Source organism: Eschrichtius robustus, chromosome 10, assembly GCF_028021215.1.
Source record: "Eschrichtius robustus isolate mEscRob2 chromosome 10, mEscRob2.pri, whole genome shotgun sequence".
In the NCBI taxonomy this organism is placed as follows: Eukaryota; Metazoa; Chordata; class Mammalia; order Artiodactyla; family Eschrichtiidae; genus Eschrichtius; species Eschrichtius robustus.
Genome location: NC_090833.1, coordinates 95,832,338 through 95,859,507, shown reverse-complemented (window position 1 = coordinate 95,859,507; position 27,170 = coordinate 95,832,338). Strand labels below are relative to the sequence as shown.

General features: G+C 37.5%; 1 protein-coding gene across 1 annotated transcript; it reads left to right on the top strand.

Annotated features, from left to right (window-relative positions):
• The first annotated feature begins 452 nt into the window (after positions 1-452).
• LOC137770516 (zinc finger protein 182-like) lies at positions 453-22,516 on the top strand. The gene is given in 6 exon segments (XM_068553238.1): positions 453-552; positions 1,871-1,929; positions 3,914-4,040; positions 14,249-14,341; positions 19,311-20,791; positions 20,793-22,516. Coding segments are annotated over 5 exon segments (2,211 nt in total). The 5' UTR covers positions 453-552; positions 1,871-1,914; the 3' UTR covers positions 21,288-22,516.
• The last annotated feature ends 4,654 nt before the right edge of the window (positions 22,517-27,170 follow it).

Sequence of the window (27,170 nt, the reverse complement as noted above, 5' to 3'; positions counted from 1 at the left end):
CAAAAAATGAAAAAAGATACCTGTTCCATTATGAATAAACTGGTGAACTCACTTTGGAAAAAATACGCTATTTGTCCTTTACAAAGGAAGCCCACATGATGGCAAGTAGGTTAACTAATGCAGAGACAGAAAATTCTATTCCATTAGGAGGACATTTTCTCAAGACTATAAGGATTTAGCAATTTGGACAATCTGATTTCGGCCATGAGCTTTCCCAGTTTTGCCCTTGAACCTCCACATACGCCAGGTATGAAGATGGCCTAAGACCCACAGTGTGGAGACACACCCGATCCAGGGTCTCTGGGCACCGAGGACCCTTGGACAAGCATTTCTCCCATATTTCTACCCTGCAGCAGGAAACCGATTGCTCTGTTCAAAGTCAGCTCAGGGAGCGCGCAGAGAGCGAAGGGAAATGTAGTCTCTCCCCTCCACCTTCCTCCTGGTCTCTAGGGGCTCCCTCTGCGCATGTGCAACTTAGGCCCTGCCTCTTCCCTTTTGCGTTCGCAGGTCGGGAGAAGGGAAGATCGTGGAGCGTCTCTGTCGGGGTCGCAGGTGCGGGAACTGCGCAGCCGGGACGGGGACTTCGCGTGGCCTGGAGCTTTGCTGAGAGCTGCGTTCTTGTGGCGGGGGCGGAAGTGGTACGTCTCGGGCCGCCCTCCGGCCCAGGCGGGACCGCAGTGCCCGGGTCTGGCCTGGATCTCGGCCCTGGGAAGGTGGGTGGGGCGATCCCGGTTCGGGCCTTGTGGTCTCGGGGGCAGGTGGAGCTGAGACCCGTTAGCAGCGGGGACGGTGCGTGTGGGGACGGAATGCCCGGCCCCGCCTGCATCTGACGGGGGGACGCCGGGGCGGACAGTGGGAGGGAAAGCGCGGTGGTCACGCTGGCCGTGAGCGGGCCAGAAAGCGCGGGCGGAGGGTGTGCTGGGCAGCCCTGCTCTGGAGCGGGAGAGACCCGGTCAGTTACAGCCGTGTCACCTGTACTGTGGGCGGGAGAAGTAACCTGGGGACGAGTCAGGTCTGCAGAGGAGGCTATGAATAATGCCTGCTTCATGGCGTTGTTCTGAGAATTCGATGTGGTGTCATTTGGAAAAAGAGCCAAGTGCCAGGTACTAACCGCCGAAAAAGTGATAATAGCTGTTGTACTTAGAAGACACTTTGTTCTTTTCATTGGGTGGTTTACATAAGCCTCCCAATTATCTCGTGATAACGGTATGAGCATCTGCATTAAACACACATTAAGCAAAAAGCAAATTTGAGTCTCAGGTTGGTGAGGTGGTCCTGTGTTTGAGAGGGCCGGTGACTTCTCCAGGCTCACCCAGATTGTGACAGAGCCAGGAGTCGAACAGTCGTTCATACTGTTCAGTCATCAAAAGAAACTTATCAAGAGTCCCTTTTGAGAAAGTGCAGCCCACTTCAATAATTTTTTTAAATTGCCTTAAAGCACCCCATCCTTTCTACTGGCGTTTTTGTGGATTCTCTAACTCAAGGGGTAAACAATTTTGCTGGGAAAATCGATAAAGAATACAGTCTGTGTCTCTTTTTCTACTGTTAAGTTTTATGAAATAGTGTCATCCTTTGGTGTACTTCAGTCATCTGTTGTTAGGTTTCTGTTTGTATTGTTTAAATCACTTTAAATCAATAGACAGAATTGTTTTTACAAAATGAGAAGTGGTAGGTTTAAGGCCGTGATCATTTCAAACTGGAAAATGGATAAGTGGTGCTTCCACTGTGTCCTTCCCTCGCCTTTCAAGGTCTAAGGGGAGGCTGTACAGAGGCTGCCCCTAGGCTGGGCTGCTGAGGTGATTGGGAGGTGAATGTAGGAACTATCAGGCAGGCCAGGTGTCCTAACCCTTTCCTCTTTCTGTCCCCCCAGCTGAATCTTCACCGTCCTCTACACTCTCCCAAAACCTACCGAAAATGAACATATCTGAGGTGAGCTCTTTATTCATCAGCTACTTTGTGCTGTGATAGATATAACTTGATTTCAGATTGCTCTCAGCTTGTGTTACACATCCTTTATCAGTGTAAGTTATTTCTCTTTTATAATCAGTTTAAGATTTTACTTGAGTCGTGAATCTACACTGAATTATATTGAACACCTTTTTGTATCTTTTGGAGTAAAGGTATAGCTTGTTTTCTTTAATCTACAAATATTAGATTTAGCTTAAGTGGATTTTAGAATGTTAACTTACTCTTGAATTCCTGTGTAGACCCTATTTGCTCATGGGTGTGTTTTTTTGTTTTTGTTTTTAAATTTGTAACTGACATCTTTTTGCTAATATCATATTTGAATTTTTATACCTGTATTGACAAACTAGATTAGCCTATAATTTTGTTTTCTTGTATACCTGACCAACTGTGGTATCTCGGTTGTACTAGTCTTTTCAGGGCACTTTCCTGCTCTTTTCTCTTCTCCCCTCCCCTCCCTTCGCCTTTCCTTTCTCCTATCCCCCTCCCTCTCTTTCTGTCTCTCTCTCTCTCTATTTCATATGAGAAAATCACCTGCTATATATTTCCTTAAACTTAACCTCTAAAATTGGGCTTTGTGAGTACATCTGCTTTTTTGTGTAGATGTAGATTATTGAATCACTTTATTTAAACAATCACAGATCTAGTCTGGTTTTCTATTTTTTTAATTACTACATTTTCAGAGAAAATTGTACATTTTTATCTGTTTTTAAATGTATTTCATAACCTTGTTGATTGTATTCTCATATTTGTTTTGTTATAGCTATAATTTCGGTTTTCATATATTTAAATTTTTTACTTAATACAGGGAATGCTGATCAGAAAGCAACCAAATGTGTTGCTGGTTGGCCCTGTCATAAATCTAGAATTTCAGAGTCTGAGGATGGGTTGGAAATTTGTATAGGTAGTGTATTCTAAATACTGAGTTGAGGGAGCATACACTCAACCATTTTGCTGGTTCCCACTTCAGTACACCAGTAAGTTTCTTTTTTTAGATAGGTGATACGTTCCTCTGACTCTAAAATCTAAGCAGAAAGCAGACTCATTGAGGTCTGTGATAATTTTGAATTATTTTTTGTGGTTCAAAGAATGAATCAAGGTTATTGTTATTATTTTTTTCTAATGGAGTTTTTTAGTCTTGCATGATTTTTTGTCAGAATATACTTTCTCCATTGAATTGCCCAGACACCTAAATTAAAGAAATATGTGTGTGCACATATGTTTGTATATATCATTTTTAGACTTTCTCTTCTTTTGATCTGTGTGTTTCACTTTTGTTAATATCACATACTGTCTAGAGGTGGCTGTATGGTATGTCTTGAAATCAAGTAATATCAGCTCTCCAACTTTATTGTTTTTCAAAATGGTTTGCATATTCTAGGATGTTTGCCTTTTTACATAAATATTAGAATTAGGTTGTGAATCTAAAAGAACCTGGTAAGCTTTTAATTGTGATTTCATTGAATCTATAGATCTCTTTGTGGAGAACTGATACCTCCACCATATTGAACCTCCTAATCTATGAATTCAATATTTATCTCTGTTTACTAGGTTTTTTAGAGAATTTTGAGGTGAGAAAGGGCATCACCTGACTTATAATTTAAAATATAACTCTGAGAATGGACTCTAGTGAGACAGTGGTGGAAACAGAAGAGTTAGCAGGTTCTTTCAGTAATCCTTTCAAGAAATGATGATGTTAGCAGCTGTACTTTGAAGTGATCAAATTTTGAATGGATTTTGAAGGCAGAGCCAAATATATGAAAATGCCTGCTTCCCTAGGACATTGCATATAAAGAGTATACTGTCAGATATTTTTGATAATATGAAAAGATTTTCAGTTTTTGTCTTACATTTTTAACCATAAACTTGATAGGAATTAGTTCCAAAGGTATTTTCCATATCACTTAATTTTGAATTCTTCAGATTGATGAGAAATGTGCTTTCACAGACATCAGTGTCATTCAGGGATGTGACTGTGGAGTTTACCCTGGAGGAGTGGCAGTGTATGAGCTCTGCTCAGAGGACCCTGTACAGAGATGTGATGCTGGAGAACTACAGCCACCTTGTCTCATCGGGTGAGCCTACTTTATCATGCGACTCTGCCTAGAGTGCATGTGATTTTCTGCTGCTTCTTCCTTTTTTTTAAAAAAAAAAACACCTGTATTGAGGTATAATAATTGAGTGAATTTTGAAAAATGTGTACAGCTGTACCAGTAAAATCATGATACAGATTATTTCTATCACGTGAAAATTTTCCACTGACTTTCTCAGTCAGTCCTCTCTTCCCACCCATTTTCTGATAATTATTGATCCACTTTCTATTTCAATACATTTGCCTTTTTTGAAATTTCACATACAAGGTTGTATACTATTTTTTTGTATGGCTTCTTTCATTTAGCTTAATTCTTTTGAGATTCATGGATGTTTGTTGTGTGTATCTGTATTTATTCTTTTTATTGACGAGTAGTGTTTTGTTCTATGCCATGTATTTTCAGTTGTTCATAAGACATTGAGGTCCTTATCAGTTTGGAGCTATCGTAAGTAAAGGTGTTATAAATATTTAAGTCCATGTTTTCATTCCCTTGTGTAAAGACTCTAGTTGTGGTTTTCTGGGTCTCACGGCAAGTATTTGTACCTATAAGGATACCTGGTTTTATTGTGCTTCACTTTATTAGGCTTCCCAGATGTTACGTTTTTTACCAATGGAAAGTCTGTGGCAACCCCTTGGGTCTGACCACATTTATTGCTCCCAGTTTTCGAACAGCATTTGCTCACCTTTATTTCTGTGTCATGTTTTGGTAATTCTCATAACGTTTCAAACTCTTTCATTATTTTATTTGTTATGGTGATCTGTGATCTTTGATGTTATATTGTAATTGTTTTGGGGCATCATGAATTGCACCCATATGAGATGGCAAACTTAATTGATGAATATTGTGTGTGTTCACACTGCTCCACTAACTGGCCATTCCCCCATCGCTCTCCCTCTCTTCAGGCCTCCCTATTCCCTGAGACACAATAATATTGAAATTAGGCCAATTAATAACCCTACAGTGGCCTGTAAGTGTTCAAGTGAAAGGAAGAGTTGCATGTCTCTTACTTAATACTAAAAGCTAGAAATTATTGGTGAAGAAGGCACCTTGAAAGCCGAGATCAGCTGAAAGCTAGGCCCCTGGCACCAAACAGTCAGCTAAGTTGTGAATGCAATGGAAAAGTTCTTGAAGGAAAATAAAAGTGCTAACTCCAGTGAACACATGAATGATAAGAAAGTGAAACAGCTCAATTGCTGATATGGAGAACATTTTAGTGTCCTGGATAAAAGGTCAAACCAGCCACAACATTCCCTTAAGCCAAATACTAATCCAGGGCACAGCCCTAACTCTCTTCAATTCCGTGAAGGCTGAGGGAGGCGAGGAAGCTGCAGAAGAAGAGGTTGAATCTAGTATAGTTTGGTTCATGGGGGTTAAGGAAAGAAGCTGTCTCTCTTAAGATGAATGTTCAAGGGGGATCAGCAAGTGCTGTTGAAAAAGATGCAGCAAGTTATCCAGAAGATCTAGCTAAGATGATTAATGAAAGTGGCTACACTACACAACACAGTTTCAATGTAGATGAAATACTCTTCCATTGGAAGAAGATGCCATCTAGGACTTTCAAAGGTAGAGAGAAGAAGTCAATGCCTAGCTTCAAAGCCCAGACTGACTCTCTTGTTAGGGACTAATGCAGCTGGTGACTTTAAGTTGAAGCCAATGCTCATTTACCATTCTGGAAATTCTAGGGCCTTTAGGAATTATGCTGAATCTCTTTTGCCTGTGCTCTGTAAGTGGAACAGCAAAGCCTGGATGACAGCACATATGTTGACAACATGATTTACTGAGTATTTTAAGCCTGTTGTTAGACCTACTGCTCAGAAAAAAGATTCCTTTCAGAACGTGCTCATTGATTATGCACCTGGTCACTCAAGAACTCTGATGGAGATGTACAATGTGGTTAGTATATTTATGCTTGCTAACACAACATCCATTCTGCAGCCCATGTGTTGAGTTGTTTTGACTTTCAAGTCTCATTATTGAAAAAATATATTTTGTAAAGCTATGGCTGCCATAGATAGTGATTCCTCTATAGATATGGGCAAAGTCAATTGAGAACCTTCTGGAAAGGATTGACCATTCTAGATGCCATTAAGAACATTTGTGATTCATGGGAAAAGGTCACAATATCAACCGGCACAGGAGTTTGGAAGAAGTCAATTCCAACGCTTATGGATGACTTTGACAGTTTCAAATTTTCAGTGAAGGAAGTAACTGCAGATGTGGTGGCAGAAACAATTAGAATTAGAAGTAAAATCTGAAGATATGTTTGAATTGCTTCAATCACATGATAAAAATTTAATGGATGAGGAGTTGGCTTCCTGAAGAAGCAAAGAAAGTGGTTTCTTGAGATGAAATCTACTCCTGGTGAAACCACTGTCCATAAATTTAAGGGTTTATTTCTGGCCTCTCAATTCTCCATTGTTCTCTGTTTTTATTCTTAATATGTCTATTCTTACACCAGTACTACCTTAATAGTATAGTATGATATTGTGATTTATAATAAGAAAGATATATTTGGTCTTCATCCCTGTTCCTGGCACAGAGTTCTAAAACCCTGGCAATTTCTTAAGTGATACAGGAGATAGAGGCGTCTTACTCATAATGAGCCCCTTTCAACCATGCCTGAGTTCATGTTACTGAGGTGACTTTTGGAAACCCCCTGAGGATATAGGCTTGTTGCCAAGAATGCCAATCAAGTGACTAGAGGGTTGGGACTTTCAGACCCACCCCCTGACCTGCAGGGAGGGAGGGGGCAGGGCTGGAGGTTGACTTAATTACTAATAATAATTATTCCTGTATAATCAAGTCTCCATAAAAATTTCTGAACTGTGGGGTTCAGAGAGCTTTGTTGTTGGTGAACACTTGTAGGTGGTGGGAGGTTGATGCTCCTGGACAGGGCATGGAAGCTTTGCCTTCTGCAGCTTTTTTGTCTGGCTGTTTCTGAGTTGTATGCTTTGTAATAAACCTGGCAATCTATTAATAGTAAGCAAACTGTTTTCCTGAGTTCTGTGAGCCATTCTAGCAAATTAAACCTGAGGACAAGGATGTGGGAACCTTCCATTTATAGCTAGTTGGTCAGTAGCACAGGTAGTAACCTGGGCTTGTAATTGACATCTGAAGTGTGAGGAGAGGCAGTCTTGTGGACTCAACCCCTAGCCTGTGGGATCTGATGCAAACTCCAAGTAGATATGTCAGAACTGAATTGAATGTAGGACACCTTGCTGGTGTTGCAGAGTTGCTTGGTAGTGGGAAAAACCTCTACACACTCAGTGACCAGCAGTGAAGTAATATTGAGGATACAGAAGTATTCTGTGAGTAGAGACAGTAATATAAATGAGAAACAGTAGTGTTTTCTGTAAACAGAGTAATTGAAAAGTGTGAGCTCTCCAGTTTTTTTCTTTGTCAATTTCTGTAAAAGAATGGAGCTGTGATTTTGTTAGTGGTTCCATTGAATCTGTAGCTCAATTTCTGGAGTATTGCCATCTTGACAACATTAACTCTTCTGATCCATGAACATTGAGATTATCTGTCTTTCTATTTATTTAGGACTTTTAAAATTTATTGTAATGATATTCTGTAGATTTAAGTGGTCAAATTTTATACTTTTGTTAAAGTTATTTTAAGTGTTATATTCTTTTTGATGCTATTTTAAATGAAATTGTTTTTATTTTTCATTTTAGGCTTGTTCATTGCTAGTGCATGGAAATACAACTGAGTTTTGCATATTTACCTTGTATTCTGCAACCTTGTTGAACCTGGTTATTAGCTTTTGGAGGTTTGTTTATTTTTGGAATCCTCAGGGTTTTCTATACTGATTTGGTTTACCTTGCCCTTCCTTTCTTTACTGTTTTATGATAAAATTTAAGCTCATGAATTGAGACTTGGTTTTGCTTTTTTAATGTAAGCATAAGGCGCTATATTTTCCTTTGAAAACTGCTTTAGCTGCATCACACAAGTTTTGATGTTGTGTTTTTATTTTCATTTAATCCAAGATATTTTTTTAAATGCCTGGTAATTTCCTGTTTGATCCATTGGTTTTGTAGAATTTGTTTACTTTCTAAATATTTGTTTCATTTCTTACTGTTATAATTTTTATATCCTTTTTTGTTTGTGTGTTACTCTGGATAATATTTCATGCATGATTCAATCTTATTAAAGGTACTGAAATTTGTCTTAGGGCCTAACATATGATCCTGGGGAATGTTCCATATGTGACTGAAAAGGGTATTTTTTCTAGATAGGGATTAGTTCCAGTGGGCTGATTGTATTGCTTAAAACTTCTTTTTTTTTTTTTTTTTTTATCCTTTTAATGTGTTGTTGGATTCTGTTTGCTAGTATTTTGTTGAGGATTTTTGCATCTATATTCATCAGTGATACTGGTCTGTAATTTTCTTTTTTTGTAGTGTCTTTGTCTGGTTTTGGTATCAGGGTGATGGTGGCCTCATAGAATGAGTTTGGGAGTGTTCCTTCCTCTGCAATTGTTTGGAAGAGTTTGAGAAGGATAGGTGTTAGCTCTTCTCTAAATGTTTGATAGAAGTCACCTGTGAAGCCATCTGGTCCTGGACTTTTGTTTGTTGGAAGATTTTTAGTCACAGTTTCAATTTCATTACTTGTGATTGGTCTGTTCATATTTTCTGTTCCTTCCTGGTTCAGTCTTGGAAGGTTATACCTTTCAAAGAATTTGTCCATTTCTTCCAGGTTGTCCATTTTATTGGCATAAAGTTGCTTGTAGTAGTCTCTTAGGATGCTTTGTATTTCTGCGGTGTCTGTTGTAACTTCTCCTTTTTCATTTCTGATTTTATTGATTTGAGTCCTCTCCCTCTTTTTCTTGATGACTCTGGCTAATGGCTTATCAATTTTGTTTATCTTCTCAAAGAACCAACTTTTAGTTTTATTGATCTTTGCTCTTGTTTTCTTTGTTTCTATTTCGTTTATTTCTGCTCTGATCTTTATGATTTCTTTCCTTCTGCTAACTTTGGGTTTTGTTTGTTCTTCTTTCTCTAGTTTCTTTAGGTGTAAGGTTAGATTGTTTACTTGAGATTTTTCTTGTTTCTTTAGGTAGGCTTGTATAGCTATAAACTTCCCTCTTAGAACTGCTTTTGCTGCATCCCATAGGTTTTGGGTCGTCGTGTTTTCATTGTCATTTGTCTCTAGGTATTTTTTGATTTCCTCTTTGATTTCTTCAGTGATCTCTTGGTTATTTAGTAACGTATTGTTTAGCCTCCATGTGTTTGTGTTTTTTACGTTTTTTTCCCTGTAATTCATTTCTAATCTCATAGCGTTGTGGTCCAAAAAGATGCTTGATATGATTTCAATTTTCTTAAATTTACTGAGGCTTGATTTGTGACTCAAGATGTGATCTATCCTGGAGAATGTTCCGTGCGCACTTGAGAAGAATGTGTAATCTGCTGTTTTTGGATGGAATGTCCTATATATATCAATTAAATCTATCTGGTCTATTGTGTCATTTAAAGCTTCTGTTTCCTTATTTATTTTCATTTTGGATGATCTGTCCATTGGTGTAAGTGAGGTGTTAAAGTCCCCCACTATGATTGTGTTACTGTCGATTTCCTCTTTTATAGCTGTTAGCAGTTGCCTTATGTATTGAGGTGCTCCTATGTTGGGTGCATATATATTTATAATTGTTATATCTTCTTCTTGGATTGATCCCTGGATCATTATGTAGTGTCCTTCCTTGTCTCTTGTAACATTCTTTATTTTAAAGTCTATTTTATCTGATATGAGTATAGCTACTCCAGCTTTCTTTTGATTTCCATTTGCATGGAATATCTTTTTCCATCCCCTCACTTTCAGTCTGTATGTGTCCCTAGGTCTGAAGTGGGTCTCTTGTAGACAGCATATATATGGGTCTTGTTTTTGTATCCATTCAGCCAGTCTATGTCTTTTGGTTGGGGCATTTAATCCATTCACGTTTAAGGTAATTGTTGATATGTATGTTCCTATGACCATTTTCTTAATTGTTTTGGGTTTGTTTTTGTAGGTCCTTTTCTTCTCTTGTGTTTCCCACTTAGAGAAGTTCCTTTAGCATTTGTTGTAGAGCTGGTTTGGTGGTGCTGAATTTTCTTAGCTTTTGCTTGCCTGTAAAGCTTTTGATTTCTCCATCAAATCTAAATGAGATCCTTGCTGGGTAGAGTAATCTTGGTTGTAGGTTCTTCCCTTTCATCACTTTAAGTATATCATGCCACTCCCTTCTGGCTTGCAGAGTTTCTGCTGAGAAATCAGCTGTTAACCTTATGGGAGTTCCCTTGTATGTTATTTGTCGTTTTTCCCTTGCTGCTTTCAATAATTTTTCTTTGTCTTTAATTTTTGCCACTTTGATTACTATGTGTCTCGGCGTGTTTCTCCTTGGGTTTATTCTGTATGGGACTCTCTGCGCTTCTTGGACTTGGGTGGCTATTTCCTTTCCCATGTTAGGGAAGTTTTCGACTATAATCTCTTCAAATATTTTCTCTGGTCCTTTCTCTCTCTCTTCTCCTTCTGGGACCCCTATAATGCGAATGTTGTTGCGTTTAATGTTGTCCCAGAGGTCTCTTAGGCTGTCTTCATTTCTTTTCATTCTTTTTTCTTTAGTCTGTTCCGCAGCAGTGAATTCCACCATTCTGTCTTCCAGGTCACTTATCCGTTCTTCTGCCTCAGTTATTCTGCTATTGATTCCTTCTAGTGTAGTTTTCATTTCAGTTATTGTATTGGTCATCTCTGTTTGTTTGTTCTTGAATTCTTCTAGGTCTTTGTTAATCATTTCTTGCATCTTCTCAATCTTTGCCTCCATTCGTATTCCGAGGTCCTGGATCATCTTCACTATCATTATTCTGAATTCTTTTTCTGGAAGGTTGCCTATCTCCACTTCATTTAGTTGTTTTTCTGGGGTTTTTTCTTGTTCCTTCATCTGGTACATAGCCCTCTGCCTTTTCATCTTGTCTATCTTTCTGTAACTGTGGTTTTTGGTCCACAGGCTGCAGGATTGTAGTTTTTCTTGCTTCTGCTGTCTGCCCTCTGGTGGTTGAGGCTATCTAAGAGGCTTGATGGGAGGCTCTGGTGGTGGGTCGCTTAAAACTTCTATATCCTTTTAATATCTTATCTACTTGTTCTGTTAAATACTGAGAAAGGAATGTGAGTATCCAAGTCTAATTTATTTGTATCTTCTTTCCTTTTTAATAGGATTTGCTTCATGCATTTTGAAACTCTGTGTTTAAGTAGTAAACCACTTAGGATTGTTATATCCTCTTGGTGAATTTTCCCTTTTAGCGTTTTGCAGTTTTTATTGATATCCCTGGTAATCTTTCTTTCTCTGAATTTTGTTTGGTACTGTATAGTCAGTCAGACTTTCATTTGCTTATTGTGTGCTTCGTATGATATATACTTTTCTCTGTCCTTTTATTTCTAACCTATCTTTGTCTTTATATTCACAGTCGGTTTCTAAGAGACAGCAAGGTTGTCTTGATTTTTATCCACTCTGACAATTTTTGTGTTTTAGGGAAATGTTCACATCACTTATATTCAATGTTATCTTTGTGGTTGATACCTCCTATTTTTTTCTGTCTTTATTTTTTTTTTCCTTTTCCCTGGTTTCTCTGTGCTTTTTGTTTTTTAATTTTTGGCCACACCACATGGCATGCGGGATCTTAGTTCCCCTACCAGGGACCAAACCCACGTCCCCTGCAGTGGAAGCGCAGAGTCTTAACCACTGGACTGCCAGGGAATTTCTTGTGCTTATTTTTAATGAATCTCTTTTACCCACTTTTGGCTTCTATGAAATGTACTTTTTGTTTTCTAGTGGTTGCTAAATATACATCTCTGAAGTATCAGTCTACCTTCAAGTAATACTTGTTACTTCAACTATGTCATAAGAATATTACAACAGAATATTTTCACTTTCTTTCACCCTTTGTGTTATTGTTGTTATTGATTTTATTTCTACATATCTGGTAATCCCCATAATGTATTGTCATCTTCTTATAGTGTTATTTTCACTTCAATATGTTTTTAAAATGAGAACAATATTTTATTTACATATCGTCCATTTACAGTTCTCTGTATTTCTTTGTGTAGATTCAAATTTACACTTTGTATCATTTTTTTAAATCTAAATGACTTATTTTAACTTTTCTTTTAGATCAGGTCAGCTGGCAGTGGGTTTTATTTATTTATTTATTTATTTGTCTTAAAACAGCATTATATTTTTTGATACGTACTAGCGCTCTGAGTTCTGTTTGCGTTCGCTCAAAATTCCAAATAACTGGTTTGGGGAGAGAAGAGGAGCCTCATTTGATTTGGGGGCTGTTGAAACTTAATATTTAATTTTGGGTCCTTTTTTTAGCTGAGAAAGTTGATAAGGTGAATGATACACTGAATGTGTAAGATAAGTATGAACAGTTTGAAAATCTTATGTTTGGGCGTGTTGACTTTTTTTTAAGCTGCCTTTTAGAATAAATCAAAGGGGAACAGAAATGTCTGCTATTCTAATATTAAAGACTTTTGAATCATCTTGGAATTGGTTAGAAGTGCAATCTCTCATATGTCATCCCAGAACAACAACTTAATACAGTGCTCAGTTGGCCGGGTGCCCATTGTAATTTATGAGGAATTCTTGGAGGCACTGAATGTGGCAGTTCTGTTGAGACCGTATAGTCCTTTGACCTAGGAGGCCAGTGATGTTTCAGAGTGCCTTTGAGGTCAAAAATTGTGATAATGACACTAAGATAGCCTTTTTCACCATTCACAAGTAAACAATGGAGTTTTCAAGTAACTGCGTGGCTGGACATGATAGAACGAATAGAGCAGGAGCACGGGAGAACCTAGATGTCTTATTAAAGAGATCTGTGTCAGTTTTTATTTCTATTGTAAATATTGGTAATCCATATCACAAAATCTTTTGGAGTCTTTCAGTGTTTTTTTCCCCCAGGTGATATATTTTCCTGCCTTTACTTCCAATTTGTGACTTTTTTTTATAACTTTGTTTTCTCACCATGTTCCTGTTTTCTCTATCTTCATTAACATATGGAGTGTATTAATAATAGCAGTTTTAACGTCCTTGGAGGCTAATTTAATCTCAGGTTACATTTCTTCTTCTGTCCCATTGATTGACTTGTCTCCTTGTCGTGAATCGTGTTTTCCTTCTTTTCATACTTGGTCTCTATTGATAGTGTGCTGCATACTGTGAATTTTACACTGTTGGCTGCTAGATTGTCTTGTGTTTGTTTAAATACTTTGGGGCATTCCTGGGGGGGGAGTAGTAAATGACTTGGGGGCATTCCTGAGGGGGAGTAGTAAATGACTTGGGAGTAATTTTAATCCATTAAGTGCTGGCTTGTAATTAAGCAGATTAAATTAATTCAGTGTTTGCTTGTTATTTCAGGTCTAGAACATTCTTTAGTTTAGGACTAATTTGGTCACAGTAGTGGGACAGTAATACTCTTGTGAACAGAGTGTCTAATACCTCATGTATTCCTTATGTATTAGAAGATCTTTCCACTCTTTCTAAATATCCTGTCTGTGTTTACGCTTTGGGAATTTTTCCACCTATTGCATTTGGGTTCTTTTCCTCCACTGTTGGAAGTTTTCTTATATGAATGTACAAATTTTACTCAAGGTGACCTTTCTGTTAGAGCTTCCTGCTTCTCTCTCAGTGTACCTCTTTCCTCTGAAATTTTTTACTCCAGAAATTCTAATTGTTTTGGCTTTCCTGAACTCCCAACATTGCTTTCTGTAGTTACTGAGATCAGCAGGCTGTGATTCGGTGTCTTCTTCCTGTACCATAACCTAGAAATTCTATTTCTTTCCCTCCTCTCAGAGATCCTTGTCTGCCAGTGCCATTGTCCAGTGTGTAATGCCTAAAGGTCATTATTTCATTGATTTTGTATGGTTTCCATTTGTTTGGCATGTAGAATTATTCCTCTTACACCATCATGGCCATGACTGGAAGTTCCTATGCAGAGCCTTATTTAAACCTCTGCACATGTAGACTCAATGTTATGTATCCTTATGATTCAGGGGTTTAAGGAGATCAATTTCTTTTTAGATTCAGAAAAAACAACATTGTAGTTTCCTCTCCAAAGGAAAGGTCAAATGAGCACCATAACTATGCTACTCCCTAGAACTATTCCTTCCTTCACATTCATATGCATTAAAGCCAATGCAGCTGATCCAAATCCTAAATTATTTCCCATTTGCAGGGTATTGTTTAACAAAACCAGATGTAATCGTCAAGTTGGAGCAAGACGATCCATTGTTGTTAGAGGAAGAGATTCTAAGCAAGAGCCATGCAGGTGAGTTATTGAGTATAGTAGACAGGTCTCCAGGGGAAATAGGATCCAAAGTGGTCGCTTAGAGGTGGACACCAGGAAATTGTTTAAATGCTTCCCTTTTTGAGGACTTATATCTTGAAGTTTAGAAAGAGTAGACCTAATATGATGTAGTAAGGGAGTGTGTAAGAAAAGGGATAAAATATAAGCACGTTGATGTTCTCACTTTGCAGACAGTAAAATGGAAGATAGAAATCCACCTACATAGATGGTAACTTTAAATATGAATGATATAAGCATTTCCATTCAAACATAAAATTTACTGATCTTTCATGTGGGTAATTTTCTTCAGTTTTATGCACTGCTACCTTAGATAGAAATCAAGAGTCAGTAAATGTGTTTGCTCCTGGTTTCTCTATTGTTTCTCTAGCCTGTTTAATTATCTCTACCCTAGTACCATTTCATATTGATTATAGCACCTTTATAGCATGTTTTAATAATGAGCTGATCAAATTTCAAAATAATACTCATGAGATTTTGTTTGGCATTATGCTAAACCTTGAATTTAACTTTGAAAAATTGAATTTAACCTTAACTAAGATCAGTGAGTCCTGAATTATTTTTAAATGTGTACTTAATTTACAATTTTTTATTTCTAATTTTCCAAATTAATTTTAGGTATGTCTCTGATACAGTCTAATAGCATTTTCTTTTAGTAGTTGACCTTAGCCCATTCATATTGATTGACTGTCTGTTACTTCTGTAATGCAAACTTATGTATAATGTTACAGAAACTCTTTTCAATAATAGGCCTATTTCCTTTGCTTTTTAAAATAAGTGTATTTTTCTCCCGGTAGTATAGTTAAGTTGTACTTTGGCTTAAGTGACCTTAAAAATTGTAATCTCAGGACTTCCCTGGCAGTCTAGTGGTTAAGACTCCGTGCTTCCACTGTAGGGGGCATGGGTTCAGTCCCTCATCAGGGAACAAAGGTCCCACATGCCATGCGGTGTGGCCACAAAAAAAAATTATAATCTCATGTAATGGCTTAATCATCTATTTATTTAGACAGTATCTAATAATCACCTGATATGAAACCAGTTATGAAACTAAAATGCTTATTTTCTCTTCTGTCCCATATTTTAATACCCAACTTTAGTTTCTGTTATAATCTCTTAATTTTTAGCTTTTGAATATCAAATATGACTCTTACTTGATTTTAAAAGTATATATTTTGGTTCCTAGTTTTTCACAATGAGAAAAACATCAGGATTACATCTCATTGCTTTTGTTACATCTTCCTCCTCCACATATTGGATATATTTTTTCTAAACGTCCAAATTCTTAAGGCTTCTAAAAGAGAGTTGTAAAACAGTACAGAAATGAGAGCAAATAATTACTCTAAATTTTATGAGTGATGTGACCTGTAATGATGCAGAAACTTGTGCTTAAGAAAGTCCTGAAGTTTCCCTGATCCAGTCATATTCTATTTCTTGATGAGGATGATAGTTCCGTGGGTGGTCACTCTGTTGTATTATTATAATGGACAGAATAGTTGTATGTATATTTATGCTAAATTTCACATTTTTATAAACGTGAGGAGACAAATCAGACAGTGAGAGATGATATTTGTTACAAATGTACTTCAGAAAGGATTTGTTTCTATAACACATAAAGAATTCAGATCTCAAGACAAGTATCTTCTTAGTATGGCCTTCTGTGACTATTATATTTAAAATGTCACCCGTGTCCTTTCTTCTGTTTTATTTTTCTCCAAACCACTCATCACCTAATATACAATTGTCAGGTATTTTGTTTTCTGTCTGTCTCTTTCTACTGGAATATGAGCTCTCTGAGAGCAGATATTTTAAATATTTTATTCACTGATTCAGCACCTGAGACAAAAACTTGGGACTCAAATGTATGTTAAGTATTAAACTACTGAAATTGTGAGTAAAAAGTCAAGCAACCCATTAAAAAAAGTCAAAGTCCATAAACAGGCATTTCTCAAAGAAAGGAATAAATGGAATTTATGAGAAAAAATGCTCAATTTTGGTAATGTGGGAAGTACAAATTCAGATTGGATCTCATATAGTATGATTTTATATGCACTCAATTCTCAAACATGAAGAGGTCTTATGATTCCAAGAGTATGAGGATATCATGCAGGGAAGCATCTACAAGGCATGTAGCAGAATTAATTGGTGTAAGTATTTGGGAAAACAGATTAGCATTTTCTTTAAAGTTTAACATGCCTGGGACTTCCCTGGTGGTCTAGTGCCTAAGACTCCGTGCTCCCAATGCAGGGGGCCTGGGTTCAATCCCTGATCAGGGAACTAGGTCCCACATGCCACAACTAAGAGTTCACATGCCACAACTAAAAGATCCCGCATGCCACAACAAAAGATCCCGCATGCCACAACTGAAGATCCCACACGCTGCAACAAAGATCTCGCGTGCCGCAACTAAGACCTGGCACAGCCAAATAAATAAATATTAAAAAAAAAAAAAAGTTTAACATACCTGTTCCCCATGACTCAGCAGTTTCACTCCCAGGTTTATCTTCTAGAGTTTCCTACACTTTCTCACTGGGAGACAAAAATAAGACTTTCTTCATACAACATTTATAAAAAGCCCAAATCTGCAAAGAACCTCAATACTTACGCACAAGTGAACTTAAAACTAAATCATGATGTAGTAATAAAACGGAACATTGTACACTGTAGGGCAATCATGGTCTATGAATCTAAAATGAAAATTGTGCATATGAAATCAAGCAGAAAATGTTTATAGGTAGAAAAATGCCATACAAATAATGGTCAGAAACATAATAAACTGAATAGTGCCTCATTATTTGGAATAAGAATGTTAAAACATACACACATACACAAATTAAGATATATGTAAAACTAATGTGTGTGTATAAATAATTTGGTGTATTGTAATGCACCAAAAAAGAATATTCCCTATTCCTCCCTCCTCTAGGATGTAATATATAATTAATATTGTACAGTTACATTGGGGTTGACAATAGAGCCAGGTAGGTGAGAGGTATTTCATGTTTATTGATGCACCAGTCAAATTTCTTTGACTTCTGAATCATTCTGTATATTGGCATTGAACCTGAGCCAGTGTAACCAAGAGTGGTCTGGGTAGCTCTGAAGCATACTGCATTTTTAAAGACTACTGATTTATTGTATATCACAGAGGGGTGCAAAAATAATCACAGAATGAGAGTTCTGTTCCAGATTTAGGAGCACAGAGTTGCATGAAATATATTTTATAGGATCTAAAATGGTATCAGTTGAGAGACAAGCCATTATTTTAGGGATAGCTAAAAAACTGTGGACATGCCATAAATTTTAAGATGCATCCTGATTGAGTGATGGTAATTTGCTTAAAAATGTGTGCCTCAATGCGCATGTGTGCTCTCCAGGTATTCATTATTAAGGTAAATGGTATAGGCAGCACGTATTGTGAGAATATAAATTACTGGTGGCAACCTCTTAGAAGGTATTTTCTTGGTCAAGTTTAGAGAATAGCATTGCCTCAAAAAATATCTAGATTAATCGTTAGTCCTTAAGCTGGGATGTAGGGTTATGTAGAGAAAGGATGTGGGTAGAAGATAATTGTTGAAAATGAAAAATATTATTGTTGTTAAGGAACCACTGATGGGAGACAAATAGCCTGGCCAGGCTAGATTGGAAAATATCGTGGAGTTGTGGAATGATAGCTAGAATATCTCATGTGCCTGAAGTTGGTAAAAAAGGTTGTTTTCCAAAATGATGCCACTTAACTCTTTTTATCTGTGGTATTTAGAGCAGTGTGTTCAGTGCCATCTTAGGTTTTAGCATAGGGCTGGCATTTTATGTAGAAAGTGAAAATAGCCTAGGTAAGAGCAGTCAAATATATGAAAGAAACTTTTATGAGAAATGAATAAAATGTACATTTCTAAATAGGCTTTTGGAAACAGGTTGAAACGTGATATTAAAGGATCTCAGTTAATAGAAACTGTATATTCAGAAGTAGATGGAATGCTTACATAGAGATTAGTCCTGGTTAAGACTAGTTTTAGGGGGAATTCCCTGGTGGTCCAGTGGTTAAGACTGCAGGGGGCACGGGTTTGATCCCTGGTCAGGGAACTAAGATCCTGCATGTAGTGCTGTGTGGCAAAAAACAAAAACAAAACAAAACAAAACAAAACAAACTAGTTTCAGGAGAGTGAGTGATCATAATGAAAGGGGAAACTTGTGACTTGATATTCAAGAGAAGTTTGTTGTTGACCAACACTGATATAATAAACTAAGGCATCAGAGCCAGCATACAGAAGTGAATTCATTCCAGGTCAATATATGGTTTTACGTCTCATCAGTTTTACACTTCTTGTACATTTGTAATTCTGTGAATAACTCCAGGAGGATTTGAGCTTGAGCTATAGAATTGTTTGTTTAATCAGAAGAAAATCAGTGCAATTATGAATTTATTTCAGTGTTGATGTGTAGAATAGAAAAGAGGGAACTCCAGCTGGAAGGTTGTAAACTAGTAAGTTCCTACCATTGTAATCTTTAGTTGGAAGTATAAGGACCTAGACATTGATATTCTTTCTCAGTCCAATCCCTTCTCTGATATATTGTTTGAAAACCCTTACTGACTGATTTTTCTTGTAGTTCTACTTATTGCTTATAATCAGTCATCCCAGTGTCTCATTTCCGGTTGCCTGAGTGAATCACTTTTGAGAGTCCTCTATTAGCTATTTACTGTTCATTTCCTTATTTTTAAAATGCCAGCTATATAGAGATAATCATCATAATTTTGGTGTCCTTTTTTCTCAAGGAGTATAGGAAACATACATTTGGAATTTATTTATTTTGGAAAGATGTGGTGGCTAGAAACCAAAGAGTCAAATACAATATAGGGCATATATATAAAGGCTGCATCCTGTAAGAAATGTGTTTTAAGGCTTATAAGGCATTGTTATTTTCTTTATTTTATAAGACTGCAAACTTGATAACCTCTTAGAGAAAAGCCTGGCAAATCAAGGAAAACATTTGCAGCAAGACTTTTTTACTCAACTTCAGAATACAGACACAGGTGAGAAAACTTTCAGCCAGAAGTCACACTGCAGAGAACATCAGAGCACTCACTCAGAAATAAAGCCCTTTGAAATTGGAAGTAACTTAAGCCGTAATGCAGCCCTTACCATATCCCAGAAACTTGACACAAAGAGGAGCTTCTGTGATGATACCATATTTTGGCAAACCTTATACCCTCAGGCTACCTTTACTGTACATCAGAGAACTCAAATGAGTGTGAAACCCTATGAAGAATGTGGAAAATCCTTCTCTAGGAAGTCATACCTCATTGGACATCAGAGAGCTCATAGTGGGGAGAGACCTTATGCATTCAATGAATGTGAGAAAACTTTTACCCACATGTCATACCTCAGAGAACATCAGAGAAGTTGCATAGGGGAGAAACCCTATGAATGTATTGAATGTGGGAAAGCTTATGGCCATAAATCAACCCTAAAAAGACATCAGAGAACTCACACAGGGGAGAAACCCTATGAGTGTAGTAAATGTGGAAAAGCCTTCTATAGAAATTCTCACCTCACTGAGCATCAGAAAAGTCACACAGGGGAGAAACGCCATGAATGTACTGAATGTGGGAAAGCTTTTACCCACATATCATACCTCAGAAAACATCAGAGACGTCACACAGGGGCGAAACGCTATGAATGTGGTGAGTGTGGAAAATCTGTCTGTAGGAAGTCATACCTCATTGTGCATCAGAGAATTCACACAGGGGAGAAAGCCTATGGCTGTAATAAATGTGGGAAAACTTTTAGGCATAAGTCATCCCTAAAAATACATCAGCGTACTCACACGGGGGAAAAACCCTACGAGTGTAATAAATGTGGAAAATCCTTCAATAGAAAAAGTTACCTCAGTGATCATCAGAGAAGTCACACAGGGGAGAAACCCTATGATTGTAATAAATGTGGAAAATCCTTCCATAGAAAGAGTTACCTCACTGAGCATCACAGAATTCACACTGGGGAGAAACCCTATGAGTGTAACAGATGTGGGAAATCCTTCTATAGAAAGTCTTACCTCATTCTGCATCAGAGAAGTCACACAGGGGAGAAACCCTATGAGTGTAACAAATGTGGAAAATCCTTCTATACAAAGTCTTACCTCACTGAGCATCAGAGAAGTCACACAGGGGAGAAACCCTATGAGTGTAACAAATGTGGAAAGTCCTTCTATAGAAAGACTAACCTCACTGAGCATCAGAGAAGTCACACAGGGGAGAAACCCTATGAGTGTAACAACTGTGGAAAGTCCTTCTATAGAAAGTCTAACCTCATTGAGCATCAGAGAAATCATACAGGGGAGAAACCCTATGAATGTATTCAATGTGGGAAGGCTTTTAACTGGAAGTCATTACTAAATAGACATCAGAGAATTCATACTGGGGAGAAACCCTATGGATGTAATGAATGTCAGAAAGTTTTCACCTATAAAGTCAACCTCAGGTTACATCAGAGGGTCCACACATGAGAGAAACCCTATGAATGTAATACATGTGAAGTATCTCTCTCTAGGAAGTTTCACTTCACTCGGCATCAGAGAATTCACACAGGACAGAAACCTTAGGAGTGTAACAAGGGTGGAAAATCCTTCAAGAGAAATTCTCATCTACCTCTGCATCATAGAATTCACACGGGAGAAACCCTGTGAATGGGTTGAATGTGAGAAAGCTTTTAGCCAAATGCCAGTCCTAAACACTTCAGAGAGCTCACACTGGGGAGAAATCCTATTATTAATGAATGTGGGAATGTTTTCATCTACAAACAACCTCAGAGTACGTCAGACAGTCCCCACGTGGGAGAAACCCTATGAATGTAATGGATATGGGGAAACTTTGACTGGAAGTGCAGCATCAGAGAACTCAGGGGAAGATCAATGAATATAATAAACGTGGAAATTTTCCCTTCGAGAGATCAACCATCAATCAACAAAACTCACAGAGAAATCCCTCATGTGTATTGTGTATGGATAGTGTTTCAACCAGATTGCAGCCCTCATTGGACATTAGAGGACTCACACAAGAGGTAAATCCTTGAAATTAATCACTTATGAACAGTCTTTCCGCCAGACTACTCAGTGGGTGTTAGAAATTTACACAGGAAAAAATGCCTGTGAAGGAAATGGATAAGGAAAACTTTTCTCCCCAAAGACCACCTTCAATTTAATTGTACTGGAATCCAACATGAGGGTTGTGGGAATTATGCACTTTTTATGCAAAAACTATCATCATGTAAATATGTTAGAGGATACATTTGGTTAGTTAAAATACATATGTTCCTATTTTTTCCTACTGTCTTCTGGTCAGTGTATATAAGGAAGACCAGTGTTACTGAATTGCCTCTTCAAGAAAGAAGCCAAACAATGTTTTCTGCAAGACTTTTATTGTCTCAGGGTCAGCAGTGCATTTAGTGTGAATATTAGATTCATTATGCAAAAGTCATAAGCACAGTGGTTTGGAGAACAAATCTGATTCAATCGAGGAGTTGCTGTGAACAGTGGTACTCAATATTTACACTGTAAACAGAAAAAGAAGTTGTATTTTCATTCTCCTTTAGTTCAAAATATTTTAAAATTATCTGGGAGTTTTTTGACCCACACGTTATTTAGAAATGTGTTGTTCAATCTGCAGATATTTTGATATTTATAGCCATGATTTATTAATGACTAGCTTCATTGTCTTGTCATATGAGAAAATACTTTGTATGATTTCTGCTCTTAAATTTGTTGAATTGTGCTTTCTGACCCCAACTGTTTCCTATCTCAAAGTGCCATCTGAGCTTAAAAATGTGTATTCTGCTGTTGTAGAATAAAGTATTCTATAAATGTTGATTAGATCCCATTGACTGATGGTGCTGCTCAGTTCTGCTATGTCCTTGTTTGACTGATGAATCCATGAAGTACAAATGGAAGTTTGTTGAAATCTCAGACTATAATTGTTATCAGTTCTTGCCTCACCAATTTGGATGATCTGTTTTTAGGCACACACTCTTAAGGATTGTTATATCTCCTTCTTGTCTCTACCCCTTTTTCATTATGTAATGCTCCTCTTTATTCCTGATAATTTTCCTTTCTTAAAGTCGGCTTTGTCTGAAAGTACTAAAGCTACTCTAGTTTTCTTTTGGTTTGTGTTAGTATGACATTTTTTTCTTCATCCCTTTACTTTTAATATATCTCTTTTTATATTCACAGGGGTTTTGTACAGGTAGCATATTTGGGTCTTTTTTTAATCCACTCTGAGATTGTTTTTTCATTGGTACATTTAGATAATTCACATATATCTGCCATGTTTTAAAATATTATCTATTCATTGTACTTTTTCATTCTTCTCTTTTTCTTCCTTGTATAGTTTTAACTGTGTGTTTTATATGATTGCATTTTCTTTCTTCTTGGCATATCAATTATAATTTTTAAAGCTTTAGTGGTTGCCCCAGAGTACAGTATACACTTAAAGGTAATTCAAGTAACCTTCAAATAATACTCTGTATGCTGGAGGCTTGGACAGGATATATCTAGATATTTTTATTTATATATGGCTTGGTATTCTCTGGCTTCCTGGATCTGGGGTGGGAGTGTGTCACTAATTTTGAAAAACTCAGCCATTATTTTTTGTTGTTTATTTTTTGTTAAGATCCACGCGGCTTGCGGGATCTTAGTTCCCTGACCAGGGATTGAACCCAGGCCACAGCAGAAAGTGCTGAGTCCTAATACTGGACCAACAGGGAACTCCCCTAATTTGTTTGTTTTTTCTTCTTCTGGAATCCTAATTATATGTACGTTCCTTCCTTTGTAATTGTTCTCACATTCCGTAGGTATTTTGTCCTTTTTTTTTCTTCCTTTTTTTCCTCTTGCATTTCGATTTCTGATGTTTCCATCTTGAAGTTCATTTACTGTTCCTCTATTGTGTCCAGGCTACTTGGGAGCCCCTCAAAGGTATTTTCATTTCTGCTGCACTGTTTTTAATTACTAGTTTTTCCCTTAGGTTCTTTCCTAGAATTTTAATCTCTGTTCTTCTAATGTCCGTTTGTTCTTGCATGTTGTCCATTTTTGCAATAGAGGTTTTAGCATATTAATCATATTTTAAAATTCCAGTCTGATAATTCCAAAAACTGTCATATCTAAGTCTCGTCCTCTTGCTTGCTTTGTCTCTTCATACTGTGTTTTTTTCTTCTCTTGCAATACATTGTAATTTTTTGTAGAAAGGCAGACATGATTTATTGGGTACAGAATCTAAGGTAAATAGGACTTCAGTGGGAAGGTTAATGTTTAGCTTGGTAAGATTTATGCTAGCATGTTCACTGCATGTTCACTGTTTGCTATACCTGTAGGTGTCTAAATCAATTTCCACTAATATGCTTGTTTTTCTGTTCTTGGTTGTCTTTGAGTTTCCCTAGAATTTCCTCCTCAGAGTCTAAATCTTGCAGTTCTTTCAGCTGTAATCCTCTTTTATGCAAGAATCCTGTTGATGAGTTGATAGTTGTGGGGCAGGGGAAGCATTCTATGATCCCATGATTACATATCAGTCTTTTACTTGACCTGTGCCCCTGGGATGTATCCTTCTCAAGTGCTTCTCAGCTTCTTGTTTCCCGTAGGTGTGAGAAACAGGGAGGCTTGGAGTTGAGTGTTTTCCTTCCCCTACATGAGTTAGATTAACTCACAATAGTTTTCCTTAAGAACAGGCACAGAACAGAATGCTCTGGATATATTAAAAATGGCTCCTTTTCCCCTCTCCCTGCTGGAAACACGAGGGGATTTTTCTCTGACCGTCATCAGGAGAACTTGGTGGGGCTCCTTGAGGTAAAACTCATGAATGTGTGGCATTTCCCCTAAGAATAGGCTCACGGGAGTTTCTAAATCTCAAGCTAGTCCATACTCAAGCTTCAGCAGTTTGATTATATTTACCTAACAGTTTCTGGCTCTAGCAGCTTCTTGGCAAGCTGTGTTTCTCTGTATTCACCTTTCTTGGGGCATTTGTTCTCCCAGTGACCTCAGTTGTCTTAGAAGTGTTGTTCACTTTGTTAGATTTTCTTCATTGTTGGAAAGATGGGACTGATAGTTTCCGACTTTTTTACATGTTGGAGTAGAAACCAGAGCAGTCTTCACAGTTTTTGATAATGCTGCTAGGCTTGGACTCAAATAATCTTGACATAATGTACCAGGAGTACAGCTTTCATCCCATGTGTACTGTCTGTGTGGGGATATTCACTGCCATGTCTGTAAGAAGTAGCTTCTACAACCCCGGGCTGGCAGAAATGAGAAATTTCAGTGTCCTGTCCCTCCTGAGGTAAAAACGCAAAATTCTGAAATGGGAGGATGGAGCCCATTTGCTGGTTTGAATTTGCTCAGATTAGTGTGCCCACAGCAAAGATCTGTGGGGTGGGGGAAGGGGAAAGTAGTGCATTCATATTTCAGACTCTGGCTGTTCTTAGTTTAGATTTTCTTGAATGTATGTTTTTCACTTTGTGATACGCCCTTCAGGCAATATCCAGAAACTTAGTAATATTTTAAAGACAACTTTCTCCAGTTAAATCAGTTATTTTGCTGTTGTTTTGTTTTCTCTTTTTTAATATGAGTAGATGATCCACCACACCTCAGTGGTTAGCCTCAGAAAACCCTCTGGCTGCTTTAAAATTTTTCTCTTTATGTTTAGGTTTTGAAGTTTTTCTGTTGTGGACCTACATATTTTCTTCACATTTATGTTGCTGTGATTTTCAGATTCTTGGATACAAAACGTAATTTCTTCACCAAATTTTGGAAGTTTTCAAAAATTATTTCTTCAAATATTTTATCATTTTTCCGTGTCTTAACCACACACATTCGATCACTAGTATTTTCTCACAGATCACTGATACAGTGTTCTCTTGTTTCTCAGCCTATTTCTCTCTCTGATCTTTAGTTTAGGTAATTTCTATGGATCAAGAATGTGCCCCCATAAGAAAAAGCAATTGCCTAGTTGTGCATGACTGAAAATACTTGTGTGACATATTTTGTTCGTTTATACAGTTGTTTTTGGCTGAATTGGTACCAGTTGGGTACTAAGTACTCTGTCACTAGCAGCCCAGAAGTCTAAAGACACTGCATTTTTTAAAAGATCATTGTGACTGTTTTGCAGAAAATGGATTAAAGATGCTAAGATTAGAGGCGAGTGGACCATATGGAGGTGGCTGGAGTAAACCCAGGAGAGAAACTATGATGCCCACAGGCTTGATGTGTATTCCCAGGTTAATCCAGCTAATAGGCCTTAACTCTGTATCTTCTGGGACAGATGTTTGTCTGCCCCCGAGGAGTAAGCAGGGATTGGATCCTGGACAGCCAATGAACTGAATCTGTTAAAACTTCCTATCTTATCTTCCATGTAAATTTGATGATAGTAACACCACCACCACCACCTAACACTTGTAAAACACCTGCAATGGCGTATTTCCGCTCCCTTTATATATTGGGTTGGCCAAAAAGTGCCTTCGGTTTTAAGTAAAAGACACATTTTTCATTTTCACCAAGAACTTTATTGAACAACATATTCATCCTTTTGTTCCACTACCTTCTGCCATTTTTCAGGCAACTTCATAATTTCATCTTCCCAAAACTTTTTATCTTTTTGAGCAAAGAACTGTTCCAGGTGCCTTTTACAGTCTTCCAGGGAATTGAAATTTTTCCATTAAGAGAATTTTGTAAAGACTAAAATAAATGGAAATCCAAAGGTGCAATGTCTGGTGAATACAGAAGATGAATCAGAACTTCCCAGCCAAGCTGTAACAGTTTTTGCCTGGTCATCAAAGAAACACGTGGTTTTGCATTATCCTGATGGAAGATTATGTGTTTTCTCTTGACTAATTCTGGATGCTTTTCATTGAGTGCTGCTTTCAGTTGGTCTAATTGGGAGCAGTACTTGTTGGAATTAATTGTTTGCTTTTCCAGATGGAGCTCATAATAGAGGACTCCCAATCCCACCATATACACATCAACTTCTTTGGATGAAAACTGGCCTTTGGTGTGGTTGGTGGTGGTTCATTACCCTTGCCCCCCAATCTCTTCTTTTCCACATTATTGTACAGTATCCACTTTTCATCGCCCATCACAATTTGTTTTAAAAACAGAACGTTTTCATTACGTTTAAGTAGAGAATCGCGTGCGGAAATATGGTCAAGAAGGTTTTTCTCGCTTAACTTATGTGGAACCCAAACATCAAAGCAATGAACATACCAAGCTGGTGCAAATGATTTTCAATGCTTGATTTGGATATTTTGAGTATGTCAGCTATCTCCCGTGTGGTATAATGTTGACTGTTCTCAGTTAATGTCTCAATTTGATCGCTATCAACTTCAGCTGGTCTCCCCAACCGTGGAGCATCCTCCTGCGAGAAGTCTCCAGCACAAAACTTCACAAACCACTTTTGATATGGTTGATCAGTCACAGCACCTTCTCCATACAGTGCACAAATCTCTTTTTGCATTTCAGTTGCGTTTTTACCTTTCTCGAAATAATACAGCATAACATGCTTAAAATGTTGCTTTTTAAAAATCCATCTTCAATATTAAAATGGCTGCACAAAAATTCACCAACTTTGATAAATCTTTTTTTAAATGCAAGGTGATATGACAACTGTCACATAGAGTCTAACAAAATTGTTTCAAATGAAGTTAAAGACAGCTAAGTTCTACTAGAGCCATCTTACAGAAAAAGCTGAAGGAACCTGTTGGCCAATCCAATAGATTAACGTCTTCATACTTCATAATAGCCCTATGAAGTTGACAATATATTACAA